The sequence below is a fragment of the Equus caballus genome, chromosome 6 (genome assembly GCF_041296265.1).
Source record: "Equus caballus isolate H_3958 breed thoroughbred chromosome 6, TB-T2T, whole genome shotgun sequence".
NCBI lineage: Eukaryota > Metazoa > Chordata > Mammalia > Perissodactyla > Equidae > Equus > Equus caballus.
This window is the reverse complement of record NC_091689.1, coordinates 7,958,826-7,979,568: the sequence shown is the minus strand read 5'-3', so window position 1 is coordinate 7,979,568 and position 20,743 is coordinate 7,958,826. Positions and strand designations below refer to the sequence as shown.

The following is a 20,743-nucleotide window of genomic DNA, read 5'->3' as shown; positions in this document are numbered from 1 at the left end:
GGAGGAACCGTGAGGGGCGAGTCAGGCTGAGGCCCGCCCCCGCCATCTGCTGGCTTTCGGGATAGCTTACCCTCTCTCGTGGGGTAGTTGGTCCTCACCTCCAATCTCTTGCCTGTCTGCAGTTGGAATTTTCCTGAAACATGGCTCTTTTGGGTTCTTTCCACAGCTGTTCCACCTGCCTCTGCCTTTCTGAGTTACAGAAAGAGACAGCCCTTCCTCTGTCAGAGGAGCTTTATTCGGCCAGGGTGGGGTCAGGTAGGGGTAGGACCTCTGATCCAGAGGCCTGGACGGGCTTGGTGGCCAAGATGGATGGAGGCTTCCAGGAGTGAGCAGAGACCCTCGGCTAGTTCAGGTTGGGTTCCACGCTGCTTTGGCTGCTGGTGTGGTAGGCAGTGGCGGGGCCAGGACTGTCCCCGGACACTCTTCCCTGCAGGGCCCGCAGCCACCTTCGGGCGGCTGCCCTCCAGGGGGCCGTGTAGCGCTGGTCCCCCAGCCCCATGGCCACAGGCACGGCTGCCGCACTGGCGCTGCCCAGTGAGATGAGGGACAGCAGAGTTCCAGCCCCCAGTGGTGGGCGGTGCTCAAAGGCCAGGACCGAGAGGAGCTGGGTGGCCACGTAGGGGCCCCAGCACAGCCCGAAGAGCAGTGTGGCTCCGGCCTGGGCCCTCGCCTGCCTCCAGGTCAGGGCCCGGGCCAGGGCCGAGGGTGCTCCGCGACACACTGCCCGCTCCAGCCGGCGGATGTCCTGCAGCTGGCGGTGGGCTGTGAGCAACACGCGGGCGGAGAGCAGGACCACTGCCCCCACGGCGGGCAGTAGGAGCCCGTAGACTTCGAGGTAGAGGTAGGGGGCTGGGAAGACAGCCTGGGAGCTGCAGTTGGCCCCAGGGGCCCAGTGGTTCCACCCCAGAGCTGGCAGGCTGGCAACGAGCAGAGGGCTGGCCCAGGTGAGGAGCAGGGCTAGCCGAGGGCTCCCGCGGGGCCGGAGAGGCCGCAGCACCGCCATGTAGCGCTCCCCGTGCACCAGCAGGAGGTTGGCGAGCAGGGAGAGGAAGGAGAAGTTGGGAGCCAAGTAGAGGAATAGGCAGGACCAGTAGCCGCGGCGGCTCTGGCTCCACAGGCCTGGCAGTGTGGGCAGCGCCAGCCCCGTGAGCAGCCCGGCCAGCAGCAGGCTCAGGAAGAAGCAGCCGGCCGGCGGGCTGCGCAGGCGGCGGTCCTTGGCGATGCCCAGGGCCAGGAGCAGGTTGGCAGCAACGATGAGACTTGCCAGGGCCAGGAAGAGCCCCAGGGCCCCCACAGGAATGGGGCTGGGCGCCTCCCTGGTGCCGTTGGGTGTCATCTTGGGCCTGGGGGCAGGGGAAGCCTGGAGCAGCAGCCGGCATGCCTGGAGGGAGGGTGGGACAGTCAGGGTCAGGGCGGGGCTGTGGCCACATGTTCATCCAGAGGTTGCAGACCGACGGACTGTGGGCCATAGCCTCTTTGCTAGTACACATTTTTTTCAATTCTTTGCCAATTAAAATTTACATACAATTCGTATTTTTGGCTTCTCAAAAAATCAGGTCCGGCAGCATGTCCTATATGGTGGCAACCAGCTGGGGGCTGAGTGGTGGCCGCCTTCAGACAGGTCCCCACAGTCCCCGCCAGGCCACTTGGCCCATCTCTGTTCTCTGCCTGGCTCCTCTGGGCAGCTGTGTTTCTGCCTCTGTTTACACCTAAAGGGGGACCTGCCCAGCCCCAGAGCATTTGTCCATCTCTGCCTCCACCTGGCAAGGCCTCTAAATTAGCCAGGAGGAAGGAGATGGGGTCCGGCTGGTGCGCAGTGGTCTTCCTCCAGCCAGCCAGCCAATAATGGAGAGCCTCCTTCGGGCTGGAGTGGGGCCGGGGGCTGGAAGTTGGGGCTAAGATGAAGGAGAGGGGTCCCTGTCTTCAGATGCTCGCCGCGTGCTTGGCGCCAGAGCATTCAGAGATGGTAGGTTGGTAGGAAGTGGGGGTGGGGCAGGAGTGAGGTGGGGGCAGGGCTTGCTGGGCACTCGCGTCAGTGACGAGGCCAGGGCCATGGGTGGCAGCAAGCGGGGTGCCCTGTCCCCTGCACCCCCTCCCCCATCCGCCCTTGCGGCCGGTTCCAGCTCAGTGAGCAGCCTCCGGGTAGGACTTCCAGCCCATAAACTTGACTCATCCGCACCACACTAGCAACAGGCCTTCCTGGGAACCAGCAGAGAGAGACGAGTGGGGCGGGGGGAGGAGGGCTTGGCAGTGAATGTGGAGATGCCAGCGGCAAGGAGGACCCCCACACACAGCCCAGGGGTGGAAGTTGAGCCCAGAGGAGAGGGAAGAGGCTGGGCAGGGCCTGGCCTGTCTGTGGCTCTGATCTGTCCCTGTCCTTTCCTTCCCTTGGCTCCCTGTACTCAGTCCTCCAGCACCCTGGCCCCACTGCCGCATCATGGTGACAAGGGAGGGGTCCTGGGCCCAGTGGGAACTCCTGCTTCTGTCAACAGGGGAGCAGCTGCTGTTGCTAGGATTAAAGTCAATAAGGAAAGGATTCCTGCCTGCCCCCTCCCCCAGGTCAGAGGACCAGGGCCCCATGGCCACCCTGAGCTCAGGAGAGGCTGCTCCTTCCATTCCATTCCCCACAGGCTCCCAAGCCGGGCCCCCACCGCTGCACCCTTCCCCCTCTCCTCAGCTCGTTTCCTCCTCCTCCCTCTCCCCCAGGCCCTCCACTCAGGGCATTTCTCTCTCCGGAAGCCTTCCAGTTTCTGTTCCCCCTCGTCCCTGCACCATCAGCTTTATTAAACCCATGAGACCTCAGGGCCTGTCACTTCAAACCCAGCGAGTCCCGCACCCACCTCCACCAGAGCAGCAAGAAAGGCAGGGTTGGGCCCAGGTGACCGCATTCTGCACACCCTGAGGCTCTGGTGGCTCAGGCTGGGTGCAGTGGCCTCTTCAGGATGATCTGGGGCTTTGGTCCCCAGGTGTGGCTAGGGGCTAGGGAGTGGTGGGGGGTAGCCACTCACATGGCTGTTCGAGCCAGGTCTTGCTGCCCAGCCTGGGCGCTTCCTCTGAGTTTCAGGGAGTTGCTGCAGCCAGCCCTGCAGGGCTTCTGAAGACGTCCGGTGTCCTGGCCGGTGAGAGCACGGTGCCTCCACTCTGCGGGGACAGCAGGGACCAGGGCTCTCAGCTGCCCAGGCTCTGCCCCGCCTGGGTTCTCGGAGGGGTGGAGCTGAGGTGGGCTGGGCTTTGCCCTGGCCCCACCTCTGGGGGGTGGGACCTGGCACAGGCTGAACTGCAGCAACTGGGAGGCCTTCCTCTCCCTCCTCCAGTGCCCCCTCCCTATCCTGCTCTACAGTGTCGGCCCTCTCCAGCCACCTGTCATAGCCTGCCACCTAGGTGTTGGATCCTCAGCCTCAGGTCAGCCAGCTGAAGCCCTCTGGCCTGCTCCTGCCTAGCTGATCTGAGAAATGCATTCCAGTTAATGGATAATAACGATGTTGTCTACTCCTCCCCACCCCCCACCTCACTTACACATTTACATTTTATGAGCCTTAAACCTCTGGAGTGGCCAGCCGGCAGACAGCATGGCCAGCTCAGCTCCATAATTCAGCCAGCCTGCAGTAGAGCAGTGTGTGTGTGACAGCGGTGGCCGGGGTCGGGGCGGGGGGTGGTGCTGGAGCCTGCCGATCTTCACAGCTCCCATCCCATCACCTGGTGGGCCTTTCAGCTTATAAAGCCAGCCTTGCCTTCCAGAATCTGGGCTCATTCTACACTTTTCTCAACTACTGTGAATCAGGTTCTGGCTCTGGAGGTGCGACATTGGGCAAGCCACCTCTGGACCTCAATTTTCCCATCATAAAATGGGAACGAGGAAAAGCACTTCTGAGGGTGGTCGCGGGGAATACGGTTGCATAACGTGTAACTGCATGTACCCCAGTTCCTGACCGCTGATGGGGGAGGGTGTCAACAAACAGCTCCCCTCTCACTCCATGATGACTGAGAGGAGGAGCCAGGGTGGAATCAGAAAGTAAAATGGGGCTCATATTGTGCTCACCTATTGTGAGATTAAATGAGATAACGGGTGATAAAGACTTAGATCAGCACTTGGCACATAAACACTCGGGACAGTGAGAGGAAGGGCAAGTTCAAGGCTGGGGAGCCAGGTGTGGTGCCCCAAATTCCATCTTGTATCAAATGTGGCTTTGGGGTGAGGGAGAGAAGCCAGTTACACTTCCTTGAGGCCTGAAATGGGAGGGAACAGGCTAACGACTACAGCAAGAAAGCTGGAGGTAAGACATTAGGGAGAACTTCCTCGCTGCAGAGCACAAAGATGGAGCAAGGGGACTTCTGCACTTTCTTGGGGAGACCTGGGCCTGAAGGGCTGGAGGCCTGAGGGGTCTGGCTCGGCCAACCCTGCACAGCAGTCAGGATTCCCGGAGGGGCAGGACTTCTGTTGGGACAAAAAGTGGGAAGAGGAAAGCATCCAGTCTCAAAGCCATCCTCCAGGGAGCTGGTGGGCGGGAGGATGCTGGGCTCCAGTGGACGGCCCTCAGGCCCACGCTGTCTGGTCGGGCAAAAGTCAGAGGCTCTGAGAGAGTTCAGCCGGGCGTCGGGACACAAGTCGGGGGGGCCCCTTGGATATCGGACTGCCAGAAATAAACAGACCTTCTGTTCCCAGCCCTGGCCTGCAGGATCCAGGATGTCTGTGTTTCTTCTTCTCGGATCTTTTTAAACACTGTGTGTGGGGTGATGTATGAAGGGGACAAAGGCGGCGGCAGCCAGGAAGCCTGGGTTCTGTCCCGTGCTCAGCCATTTCTTCCTTACTGGAGCATCCAGCTCCTCTCTGCCCTCCCTCAGTCCCTGGGACTGACTCATCCTCAGCCCTCTCCCCTCCGCCCACGGGAGGGCTGGGGGGCAGTTTTCAGATGCTCCATCCAGCAGGTCCTGCAGGCTCCAGAGCCCCCACCCCGTCCCCACTCTCCTCTCCTCAGGTAGAGCCTGCATCACAGTGCCCAAGCCAGACTCGGGCAGGGAATCCTCCTGGGCTTCCTCAGTCCACTCCATTCTCGTTTCTCTCTGCTGAACCTCGGGGTCTGATGCAGAGGCTGGGGGTACCAACTGGATGAGCAGAGGCAGCAGGGCGCTGGGGCTTCTTGGATGCTGGTTGGCCTCCTTGAGCTGCTGTTCAACACTCTTCACTCCTCGTAGGCAAGAGCACATGAGCCCTTGAGAGGCTTTGAAGGGCTCTGGGCACAGTCCTGTGACTGTGACTGGCCAGGATCCTGGCCTCAGGAGCCCTAATTCAGCTATAGGAGCAGAAGCAGCCTTAGTTCTTCCTGTTGGGGCTAAACCACCAGATTCTCCAGGTCTCCCTAGGAGCCACAGAAATTGCAGTGTCTCTAGCAATCCCAGAAGGGGGCAGCATTGCTTGAACTCAAAATAGCCTCTGGAATAGACGCAGGCTTGGGGCAAGGGTCCATCAGGCCTACTTCGAATGAGATTGAAGGGAGCAGAAATGGCAACTGCCGAGTGCGGGCTCCCCATGAGGGCTGATGCAGCTGGCAGCGCTACTTCCTTCTCCTGGTTTCAACTTCCTGCTCTCTGATCCCACCCTCCTACTTCCTGTTAAGTCAGATTTCCTTTTCCACCAAGCTCCTAGTTGGTTAGCTTGTCCAGGTCCCACTCTATCCAGATACGAGATTCCCAATACCTTCCTCAGGCCCCTGCAGTTTAAAGGCCACCCAAGCAGGGAAAAATACCAACTGTCTTGGGCAGGACCTGGAAAACCCCAAGACAGAATGACCTTGGCTTACACTGGACTTCGCTTCCTCAGCAGGTCTGCCACTTCTGATCCTCTCGAGTATAGGAATGGAACTACGATTTATTAGATGGCATTATCAGTTATAATTACAGGTATTATAAATGCCTACGATGTGATAGGCACTTATCTGTCCTGGTTCCCTGTTAAACGCCCTGTGAGATAGGCGGTGGTATGTTCAAGTAGGGATGAGGCTACCGGGCTCTGATGAAGAAATCTGCTGTCACACAGCTATTAAACGGTGGAACCTGGATTCAAACCCAGATCTGTCTTCAAAGCAGTTTCCCACCTATAGACCTCACATCCAGTCGCCTACACATCCCAGGTGTGGACCTTTGGGCATGTGAGCCGATTAGTGGTCACGGAGACAAGATCACACTTTTTCCCCAGCCCACATCCCCTGAGTGCTCGACCCTCATCTTGAGCCCTCCCTCCTCCCACAATCCTGTGGGCCTTTGCCCACGAAGGGGATGGAAGGAAGGTCTTTGAGAGTAGACCCACTCCAACACCAAGTGTGTTCTGGAAACAGGTGAAGACAAAGGAACGAGTCTGGAGAGGGTTTTCTCCAGCATGGACTTTTTATGCTGACAAATAGTCTTGGAAGTAAGATACTGCCTTAGCATCTACTGCTCTAATATTTAATGTCTCTCTGTTTTTCTAACTCCATATTTTCTAAGCAACCTTGGTGTTGCCATTCTACAGCACTTCTCAGAAATCTGACCCCCACTACTGGCGAAAGAGCGCAGTGAATTCCAAGTTACTCAGGAGTCAAGTTCTAAAGTCAGCGAGAAAGCAAACACTGCTTCTAGTCAGCACTACCCTTGCAAACCCCTTCAATACTAGCTCATGGGGTACAGAATATACACGTCACCACCTCTCGATAAATCTAATTTAGCCAGGTTTTCCACCTACCAGAAGTAGGTGACAGGGGCCACGTCCCAGGAAAACGCTGGGCAGACTCAGCTTGGTGAACTCTTTCAACCAGGGGCCACAGGGTCAGCCTCACTCAACAAGGGGACAGCACTCTCCAGAACATGTTTGCTGGGGAGATGGGCACGTAACTGCATCCTGAGCCAAGAGCCCACTCAAGTCAAGTAAAATGAAGTCTGGATGCCTGAATGACCTGTGGCTTTCAAACTTCTTGACTGTGACCCACAGTAAAAAGAGACGTTTACACTCCAGTCAAGATGTGCGCATAGAACCAAAACACATTTCAAAATCAGTACTCACCCTTACTAGGTGTGATGCACTCCGACCGATCTAGTCTACACTCTTTAAAAATGCTGGCGATGAAGTTACATGTGATTAAAATGCGCAGAAATACACAACACACACACACAGACGAGTGCACATGAAACTGGCGACATCTGAGCAAGGCCAAGACTGTGTGGACGTCGGTTTCCTGGCTGTGACACCGTACTACAGCTATGGCAGATTTTCACCCTGGGGGAAAGTGGGTGAAGAGTATACAGGATCTCTATTATTTCTCACAACTGTATGTGAATTTACAATGATCTCAAAATAATTTAGGAAATAAAAAGTGCTATTTGTGATGGAGATTTCACAATTCAGTAATGGGTCTCAAACCTGTCTGAAGCACACTGCCCTAGATGGAGACAAATTAAAAGCGGAAGCAGGTAGGAAGCATTAGGACGGTCCTAAGTCCGTTTCAGTGACCCTGCAATCCTCCTGATAAGTCTTCACCAAGCAAACTTTCTGGACCAATTTTATTTTAGGGCCCAGTGTCCTGCTCGGGCACAGCACGCTGTGCTAGGCTCTGTGCTGTTTGCTAGGTGAGACTCTCCCAAAGTGAGTTGCGGGGAGTGCCAGTCTTCTGAGCTGTTGTGTGAGAAAGAGTTAGTCTGTATTAGATCCACGCCTAATTCTCATCAATGTCCTGCAGAACCACACACGCCATGGAACACATCTGGGGAAACACTATACATTATTCATGATAAAAGAACAAGACAGAAAACACTTCAATGTGCCTGTCACCATCCTGGGAGCTCCCTGGCCACAGCGAGAGACTTCATAAGTGAGCTTTACAGTTGGCATGTTCAAGCTCACTCAGAAATACCAACCAAGAGCTCACTAGTGAGCCATTCTCTCCTCTGAGGGGAGGCTGGGGGCTCCTGACCCAGAGGGTTTCCGGCTCCAGTCTGCAGGTTCAAGGGCAGTGCAGGTCTACCCTCCTCTGTCCTCTCTCTTTTGGACTCACAGGCCAGAAACCCAGCAAATTCTTATGTAAGATAGAAAGATTTTCTTTATTAATGACCCCAACCGTATTCTTTAGATACAGGAGTTTTAAACTCAAATACTTGGGAAAAAAACAAGTTAAGATTGCATTATCCTGCAACTCATTACCAGTAACATATTGCAAAGCGAAACAGCTTGGAAAAGAGGGTGGAAGGGAAGGGGGGTGAGGGAGGGAAGACAAAGAAAAGGAAGTAAGTTGATCAAGTGGAATTCTTCTTTTTCTTTTTTTAATTCTTGGGAACTATGAAGTCCTTGCAAGCACAGCTCGTTTCTGCAGATTATTTTCCAAACGTGTACAAAATGGAACCAAAACGGAGAATCTCTCAAGAACCTGAAGAGGTGCAACGTTAAAAGCTACGATTATCCAGTAGCAAGTGTTCCAGCCTTCAGTTGCCAGCCGAAGCTTCCTCTTCCTGTTCCCAAGAGTTAGCGGGATGAAAACGTCTTCCCCCTTCAAAAGCAGAGAGTAAGTGTGAAGGCTAGCTCCTGGCTCACCGTGCGTCCCAGCCCACACTTCTGCACCAGGGAGGGGACCCCAAGGAAGACAGCCGACAAGAGGTGGAGAGGCACCTGAGGCAGAGGCACGTGGGAACTCCAGGCACGGGCGAAGACCCAGTTTTCACAGAACGGTGCCATCGGCTCCCTCTTCCTACTGAAGACTTTGGGTAATAAGCATGCTAAGCCAGGGGCACACAAAATGCACCAAGTCAGAGGGGGAATCACGTGCCCACCATCTCTGGATGGCCCAGATCTACTAGCATTCCACACAGCTCAACCCTCTTCCCAGCAGAGCGTTCAGGCTCCTCCTGCACAGCTTCTATCTTTTTGGGCTGACAGAGAGCAGTTGCTTAAACTTTTCACCCTGCGGCAGGATGTTCAAAGAAGCCTCTTTCAAAACTTCCAAGGTTAGGGGCTCTTCCTCTTGCCATGGGGCAACCCCACTCTGGGTTAGGGAACACCTGCCTGACTTCAGGCCCTGAATTGTGGGTCCTGTTCCACCCGGAAGGGCCGGCTTTGGGAACAGACGGGTTCCCAGAAGCAGAGGGCATTTGGTAAAGCAGGCTGGAGGCTAGAAGTGAGAACTACGGGAAACCGAGGCAAAAATATGGGGGCTAAGTTTTTCCTGCCCAGAATGGCTCACCTACTGCAAAATGAAACCCTATTTTATTACCCTTCCCCACAAATAAAAAGCTGGTTGGGGCTGGCCCCGTGGCCGAGTGGTTAAGTTCGCGCGCTCCACTGCAGGCGGCCCAGTGTTTCGTTGGTTGGAATCCTGGGCGTGGACATGGCACTGCTCATCAAACCACGCTGAGGCAGCGTCCCACATGCCACAACTAGAAGGACCCACAACGAAGAATACACAACCATGTACCGGGGGGGCTTTGGGGAGAAAAAGGAAAAATAAAATCTTAAAAAAAAAAAAACAACAACCTGATGAGTGCTCAATCCTGGCCGAGCTGCGGGTGCTGCCTCTGAGGGTCAGCTTCTGATGCAGGGCCACCTCACAGCAGGTGTACTGCCCTTCTCACGCTGCCCCGTGTGGGGGCCTGCTTATCCCGCCCCGCCATGCCAGCCACTCCCCTCGCCCTGACAGCACGCTCTGGCTTCAGGGTGGATGCGGCTGTTTGCCTCTCCTCCTTTCTGAGGCCCACCTCTGCCGAAAAGTGATCGCGGGGCAGAAAAAGGCAGAACTGTTCTTTGCAAGTCCCAGGAAGGAGGGAGAAGGGGAGCCTGTCAACTCCAGGCCGGAGGTGAGGCGTGGAGGGGCAGCGAGGCACGGGGGCCAGGGCACATCCCTGCCTCTCCTCCGCAGTAGGTTTGCCGTTCTAGGCTGGGCCATGGCGTCTGGACACGTCTCTCAGCAGAGGGGCCAGTTCTGTCTGAGTCCCACTCCGCAGGCTCTGGGCGGCAGGCAGAACTCCTCCAGAGAAAGGCCTCGGTGCCAGCCTCTGAACGAGAGCGGGTCATCTCTACAGCCTGTGCCTAAGGAAGTCTGACTTCAGCTGCTCTGCTCTGAGGTTTCTGAGATCGAAAACCCTCTGTTCAGGAACAAAGAGCCAGGCACCTCTCTCGTCCTGTCACACGGCAGCAGAAACACACTTGGTGGAAGAGGCCTCAGATGCCAGGGGAGGGAGCCTGAAGCCCTGTGCACACCACACCCACCAAAGGTCACCCCCAAGAGTACTGGGTGTTGGCAAAAAACTGGCTGTGAGCCGAGCGGGGAGGCCAAGCTCATCTCCAGGCTTCAATGCAACGGGCATGACAGACAGCAGACAAACACTCCACCCTCTCTGGAGTCAGGATGGCCCCGCTCCACCAGAGGGGAGCCCAGAGCTGGCACCCCGCATGAAGACCTAACTCCCGAGGCTCCTCCCATGCCAGCCCTCCCTCGAAGCACCCCAGTGAGGCCGGAGAGCTCTGCTCCTCATTTCCATACCGATGGGGACCACTTCCTCTCCATGCAAAATTCCTGCTGACAGGCGCACCAGAGAAAGAATTTATGGGTGGTTCTAGGCCCATTTATGCAACTAAATGTCCTCAGGCAAATTACTCCATGGAATTCTTGAGAAGGACAAGACTGACCTCTCAACTTAGGCCCAAAGAGACAACAGTTTATCTTGGCAAAAAGGTCCCTCTGCCTTCTTCCTAGCTGCCATTCTGCTCGCTCACAAAGATGTGGAAACAAGGGGACCCAGCCCGGCCCCTCGGCAGTGTGACCTCTTCCTCCATCTTTACTCTGTCAGGTACTGCAGCCCAGCCCGCACCTGGCCCTCCTCCTTGCTGAGCTCAGGGTATGAAGGGACCCCCCCGCCCCCGGCCCCCCGCCCCACTCACGTGATTGTTCTCATTTCTTTCTTTTCCGCATCTGGGCGTGCACGGTTCAGCACCTTGAGGAAGTCGGAGGTTTTTGCCCGCATCCGGGTGTGAATATAGGCCTGAGGGAAAACACAGTGGGGCTGAAGTGGAGTCGGGATCAGAAAGACAGCTTTGCCTTCATCAGGAGAGGTTATTAGGACAGAACACATGCCCTGGGAAAGCGGGAGGACAAGCCCTTCCGGAAACATATTCGTCTCCTCGCTGAGGGAGAGAGTGGGGAGACATGACAAAAGGCCATGATTTCTCGAAGCTTCTAGAACCACCTACTTAGAGTTCATAGCAGAAGCCTGGACTACAGGAACAACTTTTTACGTTACCAGCGCTAGTGGCGAGAACGAGCCGGAGCACACGGCTGGGGATGCTGGGCCTCTCACCTTAGAGCACTTGATGTGGTAGTGCAGGTAGTCCCGAAACGTGTGGATCAGGTTGATGGTGTTGTCTCGAGCGCTGGCGTTGGTGTGGCGAGGGAACAGCACTGTGGGTGGGGACACAGCCGAGGCGTCAGGGTGTAACACCACTGCCAGAGGGCAGGAAGTCAACCCCACTCTCTCCCTGCTTAAGTACAATCCACTTGTTTCATTCTGCCCAGGCTTTGTCAGGGTTTTCTCCTCGAGAAGAGGCAAGGATAGACACCATGACCACAGCAGGTGCCAGTGAGAGCAAATGAGGGACCTCAAGAACGACGGAGGAGAGCGTGGTGGGAACCGTTCTGAAATCTATTCCCTGTTAGCCACACACCTCCCAGCCCCTGCCTGCAGTCAGCACTCTCTCTGGGAGGAGACACTCGGCCACCTGGGTGGACCTTGGAGAGAACGCTTCACCTTAAGCAATCGGGATTAGGATACAAAGCCTGTCTGCCCTGGTCCTTGGACTGAAGAGGAGCCATCCTTCAGAGAGACGAGACTCCAGAGAGGCCCCGCAGTCTAGGGTAGACACCAAGCACCAGGGCGTAAGGCCTACAGCTTCGTGACGAGGACAGGCAGGAGGAGCTGCCCAGCCAGGGCGGCGGAGACAGCCCTCGCGAGCCCTGGAGACTGTGCGCCATGCAGCCTGTACCCTTGGGCAGGCCTGCACCCCTCCTTGGCTTCCGGAATCCTCTCTCCCTTCTGCACCTACTCTACCCAGCACTCTGACTGCCAGCTAAATGCTCTGAGTACGAAGTTTTGCTGAAATCAAAAGGAATGCTTCCTAAGAAAGGGTGGAAGCCCTGTGTCAATGTGCCCTGAAGAGAAATGAGCACCAGGCCAGGAGACCACTACACTGCACAGAATCTAAGAGGCTACTGACTATAAGTTTACCATTAGTTTATGCACCGTAAAGAGAGAAATGCTGCCAATTAAACTGTGACATGCCATGAATTGTAAGCTGCATCCCAACCGAAAGATAATAATGTGAAAAAAAAGGTGCAGCTTAAACTTCATGAAATATGGTAAATCAAGTCGCTCATCACCAATATAACAGGTACATCTTAACACTGAGGTGAATCAAACAGAACCTCACAAAAGGAGACATTTCAGCGAAATCAGGTGCCCTGTGTGAATGAGCTGTTATTCCCAACTGTCAGCTCGATAATGAGCCAGCTCACTAGGCTGAAGTAACCGTGAGGCAGGCAGACTGGAACTTCTTCAGTGGAAAAGTGGAATAAGTGAATCACGGCTGGAGCCTGGGCTTAATAAGCAGAAAACCAAGAAATGCCAAAGGACAGAGCATCTCCACCCAGCTGCTTAGCGACCCTACGTGCTCCCAACCCTCACCACTGGGCGTCCGAGGCTACCCTTTCTTCAGTAGGATTAAGAAAAACGGGAAATGATTACTGTACAAAAATAGCACACGACCTGTAATTAGTGTCCCATGACATCCCTCCTACAGTCACGGCAATGGCAGTAAAAACAACTTAGCATGCCTGCTTTTGCCCCCCTTACCATATGAACAAAGGTCCTTCCAGACTCGCAATCTGCAATATGAACGCGTGAACGTGGCAGCCCCGCCCCGCTTACCGAAGGTAATATAGCCGATGTTGTCACCCACGGCAGCGTCGGTGTCCTTCAGCTCCAGAGGAGGTTCCCTGTGGCTAAAGAGGACCTGTGGGGCTGTGTGGCTGGCTCTGCGTCCTTCTTTGAACTCCTGCCAGGATGAAGCAACAAACAACCAGAAGAGAATCTGGTGTAAGATGAATAGCAATTTTTGCTATGGGGTTTGCCCTGTGGGGTACGACCTTTGTAGCCCGGGGACCAGCAGATGTCTAAAAATAAACTGCACCTAACAGGAAACATTACAAGTGCTGGCTGCTATTGACACACTTCAGATTCAAAAAGGAGCTACAACAACGCACTTGACAAGTCTGAGCTTCAAAATGCAATGTCAAGCACTGTCACTCCCCTTCCCTCTCTCTTGTTCTGGAACAGCACAGGGGTAAAATGACACCCGAGACTAAACACACAACCAACTGCAGAGCACTGGGAGAGCCACATTACATTTAGGATAAGGACTATTGCTTATTAGTTCCTTTTGATTTAATGTGAAAAGAAGTTATATTTTTCAGGAAATCTTTAAAATTTCGAGGTAAGTGGAATCCAAGCTTTAGTTTGGTTATGACTTTCAGATGAAGTCTTTTTTTTTTTTTTTTAAGATTTTATTTTCCCTTTTTCTCCCCAAAGTCCCTGGTACACAGTTGTGTATTTTTAGTTGGGGGTCCTTCTAGTTGTGGAATGTGGGACGCCACCTCAGCGTGGCTTGATGAGTGGTGACCATGTCTGCGCCCAGGATCCGAACCAGTGAAACCCTGACTGCCGAGGCGGAGTGCGCGAACTTAACCACTCAGCTACGGGGCCGGCCTCTCAGATGAAGTCTTAACTCCTGTCTTTAGATATAAAGCCCCTTACAAGATGACCCATTTTTCATCACTCCCCTCATTCCACCTCCACCTTGTCCAGTTTCACGAATACCACACTTTCTCTGGGCTCCGGGCCTTTGCATGAGTCTTCCTTCACTGAAGTGTCTTAGATCCTATTGCTGCTTAGAATTCATCAATCAGAACTTTAGACCAAATTTAAGCCCTTCTTGGTGGCAGAGGACAACGGAGCTAAAGAAGCTGAGCTGCGTTAGTGTTCATTAAAAAAAGGGGACCATGTAACATGAGAACTGACAGTCTAGTTTTTAATTCTGGCTCTTGAATGGCTCTGAAATAAATAACCACTACTCTGCATAAGAGCTCATCGCCCTTAACAAAATGTATCCATCCTCATCAAACTACAGAAAAACGACGGAGGATTAAAAACCAGGCCATTCCTTCCATGTTCTACTCTCTAAACCTCAAACTTTTCCAATCCATACAGTCCTGTGTAAAGAGACATGTGATAGAAGGCATCCCCATCTCAACCCAGATCTACAAAAACAGAACGAGATTTGCCAGTAAAGCCAGATGATCCAAAGTCACTGAGTGACGGCAGAAGAAACCAAGGGCTTTCCAAGGCCTCTGAGTTCTACAAGGCCTAAGACCCGTCTACACAGCCATTCAGCCTGCAATGTTCTGCGGCTGCTATTCAAATACGACCCCTTCTGTAACGCCATCTCCACAGGCCGGGGCAGCGGGCTGCTCTCTTGTTGGAGTGCTCTCTTGTTGGAGTTGCCATGGCTTTTCTACAAACCTCTACTGTGACACTTTACTATTCATTAACGCATCTGCCTTCCCTACCAGGCTGTGAGCTCCTTGAGCCAAAGATCCTGCTTTATCCATCTCTGTATCTATTCCTCTGTCCTTCAAAGAGGTGTCCAGGGGCCAGCCCGGTGGCACAGCGGTTAAGTGCACACGTTCCACTTCGGCAGCCCGGGGTTCGCTAGTTCGGATCCCAGGTGCGGACAGGGCACCGCTTGGCAAGCCATGCTGTGGCAGGCATCCTATATGTAAAGTGGAGGAAGATGGGCACGGATGTTAGCTCAGGGCCAGGTTTCCTCAGCAAAAAGAGGAGGATTGGCAGCAGTTACTGCAGGGCTAATCTTCCTCAAAAAAACCAAAACAACAAAAAAACCCCAAAGAGGTGTCCAGCACAAGGCTTGAGGAATGAAAGAAAGCACTTCTACCCAAGCTGACTCAGCGCCATCTCACTGGGAAGGACGGAGTAGGACTACGCTTCCATTTGCAGATAAGAGAGTACACACTGATGAGCAAGCCCTAAGGAAAGAAGCAGCAAGGAAAGGCAACACTGCCCGGTTTGACCTCCCTGCCTCCCCACCCTGCCTCCCAGCCAGCACGGCTTGGCTTCTAAAGGTCAGGGGACACAAAATGAACACCGCTGGGTTAGGTTAGCGCCCTTTCAAACACATCTTATTCCCCATAGGAAAACTATCTGGGGAGGCAGGGAAGAAGTCTAGGTCATTCAAAATGGAAATTCCTAAAGCAAAGCTTCTGAGATTGCCCCTCTCTAGCAAACACCATTCATCCTGAATAGGGGTTGGGAAGTTTTCTAACTTCTATTGGTTTTAAGTCTTTAGCCCCAGGGGAGAAAAGAGAACAGATAGTAACTGTCTGCTGGCGTTTTCTTGTGTTAAGCATCTCGAAGGCTCCAATTCACTGGTACATGTGTGTTCACAACCAGATGGGGTATTTGTAAACCTGTGGGGATTTATTAGTTTCAGCAATTCTGTACGTGGAAAATAACCAAATTTCAGACTTGGTTAATAACATTCCTCTGGTCTGGGACCATCCTTTAGCCCTTTATCCTTTGTTTCTCTCTCTTAAATAACACTTAAAAACCAACCAACCAACCAACCAACCCAAATGGCTTTCCGTTTTCTTCCATGTCTTTGTTACATACGTCTCAACGATCCTGCATCACAATACTACTTCTCTCTTCCTTCAAAGTACAATATATCATAGGAAGTTCAAAATCAATCCAAACAGATAGAGAAATTTAGTGTATGATAAAGGTAGCACCTTAAATGAGCGGTATGAACAGGGATTTTTAAATAACTGCTACTGGGACAAGTGGGTAGCCATTTAGGAAAAAAAAGGATACATCTTTTATACCTTAACCAGGAGAAACTCCGAATAGAGAAAAAGATTTATGTGTAAAATACGAAACTGTAAAAACACCATAAAAATAATACAGGGAAAGTTCTTCATAACCTGGAGTAGGGAATGAGTTTTAAACTGACTCAAAATTTAGAAGCCCTCAAAGAGAAGACTGATCAATTTAACTACATGAAAATAAACTTCTGCATGGGAAAACACTCAAAGCCACAAAGTCTAGTGACAAAATAGAAAAAATATTTGCAACTCTTTTAACAAAGGGCTTAGCTCCCTAGTATATAAAGAAATCGAGAAGATCAATAACCCAATAGAAACGGGTAAAAGACAGAAAGAGACAGCCCACAGGAAAACAAAAACAAATAGCCTTCAACACAAGAAAAGATGTTTTGACCTTGCTCATAAGAAAACGCAGATACCATTTTAACCTATCAGATTGGCGGAAATCCAAAAGCCCGACAACACACTCTGGGGAAATGAGCATTCCCACGCACCACAGGTGGGAGGGCAAATGGTACACCCTTTGTGGAGGAGAGTTTGGCAGTACCTACCAAAATTACTGAACAGGACTCAGTGTTCCCACTGGCTTCTAATGGTTGGTGGAAAAATAATTAATATATTAAAAAATCAATATCCTAGGGGCCGGCCCGGTGGCGCAGCAGTTAAGTTTGCACGTTCTGCTTTGGCAGCCTGGGGTTCACCAGTTCAGACCCCAGGTGTGGACCTACGTACTGCTCATCAAGCCATGCTGTGGTAGGTGTCCCACATATAAAGTAGAGGAAGATGGGCACGGATGTTAGCTGAGGCTAATCTCCCTCAAAAAAAAAAAAATCCTATAGATATAACCACATATGTATATAGGTAGAAAGGGTCTTCAAAATAACACCTTCACAATTGCCTAAGAGGCAGATTGTGTGTGTCATGTCCCTGAACATAAAGAAACCTGTGGTTCCCACTTAACGTTTCTTAGGTCCTGAGCGTAACTTGTCTTAACGTTTCTTAGGTCCTGGGCGTAACTTGTCCCTGCTGCTTTTCACAGAATGAGCGATGAAATGATGATGTCTACCAGACTTTAGTGCTAAGCTTGCATGCCTACAAAGATAACGCACCAAAGCCGAGCACTAGGCCATCCACGTGAGTGGGGAATGGAACTCCCATCTGCTTCCTAGAGGCAGTAAGCACCCCTCGGCGTCTGCCTGCCAAATGACAAAAGCAGGAATCGTGTTCTGACCACGCTGGAGGTGCATGCTGGCATGGCAAAACCCACAGAGGCCCACAGCAAGCAGATTAGTGGTCATGAGGAACTTCAATCAGGGTCCCTGGGTCACAACGTTGTGTGCTAGACATCCACTGCTCTCCTTTCTCCTAGCAATTTACCTAGGCCGAGGAAAATGTTCTGATGATTTATTTGGGGGAGAAAACCCAGCAAACTATGTCCAGGTTTCTATGGTCATTTCAAATAAATTACCCTGTCCTTGGAATTTGGAGAGGAGGCAGGGCAGATGGCTTCCTGAGCACAGCCTTCTCACATTCCTAGACACCAGCTGGGCCTGCGTGGTGTCGGGCCAGTCACTCACTGGAGATACTGTCAGTGCAAAAATGCAGAGACTCTGTCCACCCTTTTAGACAAGCGCCCTACCACACAGACTGTGAGGGAGGAGTTTAATTTCACAGGCAAAAAGGAATACGCAAAATTCTCCTGAGGAGCAAATCTCCAGTAAATTCTCCAAGATAAGATCTGTTTAAAGTATAAAAATAAGTTAAGATGTCGCTTAGAATAAAATGGAACAAGACTGGTAACAAACCAGCCAAATCTAAATATATACTTTAATGCTTTTAAAATTAGTCCGTCAGTCTGGATTTAGCCCAATTTCTGAGCTACTGAATTTAATTCCCTTGTCAATTCTCTATAAAAACACATGAAATGCCTGTCTAGAGGCTTACACTTAGGACCCACTATCTCTCTCTCTTTCTCTATATCTATGTATTCACATACACACTTTAGAGAGTATAAAGTTTAGTACTTTCAAACGCTGGAAGTGTCAATATTCCAATTTTTCTGCATACGGACTCTAAAATTAGAGTTTCTGATTAATGAGCCTAAACACAAAAAGCCACTAGAGATAGATCAAATTGGGGATACTGTTTCTGAAGATTTCCCTAGCCACTTGGAAAGGCTACACACAAAGTATCCTCACTATATTAAGCACAACTATGTTTCAATTCTACTTGGCAAAAGATTGTCCCAGAATTTTTAAATCTCGTTACCCTGCCAAGGAACAGAATGAACGTACAAAAGTTTTTTGAAAATTTAAGGACTATACTAGATTTCGAATGCTGAGCCATCTCAGAAGAAACCAGCCTGGATTCCACCTCACCGACGAGCTCTCATGTCCTAGAGACAGCAACTAGTTAGCAGACAGCATGACAAAGCCACAATGGGTGTGCTGTATCAGCCCTGAGTCCAGCTGCCCCAGAATTCCAATCACAAACTGTCCTGCTGCCCCCACCGCTCTCCCTGGCAGAGGAGCCGCTTCTGAGGTGACCGCGGTCAAGCACAGGCTGAAGCTCTTCACTGCCAGTTAAACAACTCCGCCCTGTGAGTGCATTATCTACTACTTAAGAAGTTCCTGTAGACTCTATTCTGAAAAGACTTTAGGACTAAACCAAGGCAAGAACAGACCGTGCTGGAAACCTGAGCAAACACAGGAGGGCAGGAACCGTGACCAAGCTTTAAATAGAGACCGCATGGCAGGCAGGATGCTTCAGATTCAGTCACGTTGTTAGTGTGTTTAACACTCAGGTCACCCTCTAGTCCAGTCCTGCAAAAGGCTGAAACCACCACCACTAACGAACACATTCAGTGGGTCTGGGGAGGCTGTTTAATTAAGTCTCTGACAAGCTCCAGCACCAACACAGCTGCCAATCTCTTTTCTCTGCTTATGGCGTGTTTTGGTCCCAAAGTATAAATCATCACACCATGCTTCCCCCTCAGGATGTCCACTCCATACCTGCATGAAGACCTTTCCAATGACCACATCATCGTCATCCTTAAACACCGTGCTGAAGACTACTGTGACTCTGTCCTTTTTAGACTCAACATACCTGAGGGGAACAAAACCCATGACAGTAAGTACAGAATCAGAACGGGGTTTTATTAAGAATTTGATCTGCAAGTGAAACAGGAGGGTAAAGTCATAAATCTCCTAATTCATAAAACAAGGCGTGTCAAGTGAGATTAAGTGTTTATGGCCAACAAAGTCTAACAAATGCACGCCCTAAGAGAGGCAGTAGATGAAGATCACTCACAGCAGATGTTATCAATTGTCTATACAGTATGACACGGAACCCAGAGTTAGTGATTCTCAGAACTCCACTTTTAAAAATTTATTTCTTTATATGAGATTTACAGTATGCAGATGATCTAAGACTTGCAATAACACAGAACCTGTGGTCACCGTCTGCCTTATTATTATCAAGGCTATATTACAGAAGGGGATTCAGAATAGTGATGCCTTAAAGGAAAGCACTGGATTCTCTTTTCATCTTTCACCAACTTTCAATATCTGGAGACTAGAAGTGACCCTTCACACCTACCCCAAATCATCTACATCCTGGCTTAAAGAATTTTATGAGAGAGACATGTCAGGGAGAGTCACATAAAAGAGTTTAAGGATTGACTTAGCTGTGTGTCTTTCAGTAAGCGTGTGACAGCCCCACCCAGACTTCAGGACCAAATTCTATACTCACATGGTCTCATCATCTCTATAATGGATAACTGCCCTGTTCTCTCCTTCCTTGCCCTCTTCTTGGAATTGGAAGTACTTCTCGAAGACAGAGGCAAAACAGTTTCGTTTCAACATGCCAGCCTGATGCACAATGGAATCCTTGGAGGCAGGCAGATTTTCAAGGTCGTATAGCAAAGAGACATTGTATCCTGGAGGGGAAAAAAACACCCAGGAGTTACATTAAAAACAACTTTTCAGGTCCTAATGACATTTTACTTTGTCTGTGTTCGTGCTTTTAACCCAGGGAGAATGTCGTCCATTCCCATCCACCTCTAGGGCAAATGAGGTGAAATAAAATCTTAATTCTTGTAAAAATCACTGCAAATATATATAGCTAACTAACAAATGCTATGCAAAATTTTGAATTAATATCAAAGATGATTGATTACAAATAAGGAATGGGAGGCAGTCACATATAATCCGAGAACTTTGATTAGAAATTTAGTGTTCCACCAACAGAAAAAGAACTCAAGAATACAATACCATTCACAATCGCAACAAAAAGAATAAAATACCTTGGGGTAAATTTAACTAAGGAAGTGAAGGACCCATATAATGAAAATTACAAGGCCTTTCTGAGAGAACTGGATGACGACATAAGGAGATGGAAAGACATTCCACATACATGGATTGGAAGAATAAACAGTTAAAATGTCCGTTCTACCTAAAGCAATCTACAGATCAACTCCATCCCAATCAGAATCCCAATGACATTCTTTACAGAATTAGAACAAAGAATCCTAAAATTCGTATGGGGCAACAAAAGACCCCGAATTTCTAAAGCAATCCTGAGAAAAAAGAACAAAACGGGAGGCATCACAATCCCTGACTTCAAAACATACTACAAAGCTACAGTAATCAAAACAGCATGGTACTGGTACAAAAGCAGGTGCACAGATCAATGGAACAGAATTGAAAGCCCAGAAATAAAACCACACATCTATGGACAGCTTATCTTTGACAAAGGAGCTGAGGGCATACAATGGAGAAAAG

General features: G+C 51.0%; 2 protein-coding genes across 3 annotated transcripts in view; both read right to left on the bottom strand.

Moving 5' to 3' along the window:
* Positions 1–213: 213 nt before the first annotated feature.
* GPBAR1 (G protein-coupled bile acid receptor 1) lies at positions 214–3,213 on the bottom strand. The gene is made up of 2 exons (XM_001491146.5): positions 3,009–3,213; positions 214–1,381 (listed from the first exon to the last, which is right to left on the bottom strand). The coding sequence occupies exon 2, from the start codon at positions 1,334–1,336 to the stop codon at positions 344–346; it is 993 nt and encodes a 330-aa protein (XP_001491196.1). The 5' UTR covers positions 1,337–1,381; positions 3,009–3,213; the 3' UTR covers positions 214–343.
* A 4,835-nt stretch (positions 3,214–8,048) lies between these two features.
* The window catches only part of ARPC2 (actin related protein 2/3 complex subunit 2), a 31,042-nt gene continuing 18,347 nt past the window's right edge, over positions 8,049–20,743 (bottom strand). Inside the window, exons 6-11 of one of the 2 annotated variants that reach the window (XM_023642321.2) lie at positions 19,713–19,899; positions 18,974–19,067; positions 12,934–13,060; positions 11,311–11,411; positions 10,895–10,995; positions 8,049–8,510 (exon numbers count right to left, since the gene is read on the bottom strand). In XM_023642321.2, coding sequence (XP_023498089.1) covers positions 8,486–8,510; positions 10,895–10,995; positions 11,311–11,411; positions 12,934–13,060; positions 18,974–19,067; positions 19,713–19,899 — 635 coding nt within the window. In that variant the 3' untranslated portion in view covers positions 8,049–8,485. Of the gene's footprint in view, positions 8,737–10,894; positions 10,996–11,310; positions 11,412–12,933; positions 13,061–18,973; positions 19,068–19,712; positions 19,900–20,743 lie in introns of both variants that reach the window. The other variant, XM_070270488.1, reaches the window with a different exon arrangement.

Bases quoted from the DNA above. Each gene is read 5' to 3' on its own strand.
- GPBAR1 (XM_001491146.5), bottom strand. From the start codon at position 1,336: ATGACACCCAACGGCACCAGGGAGGCGCCCAGCCCCATTCCTGTGGGG.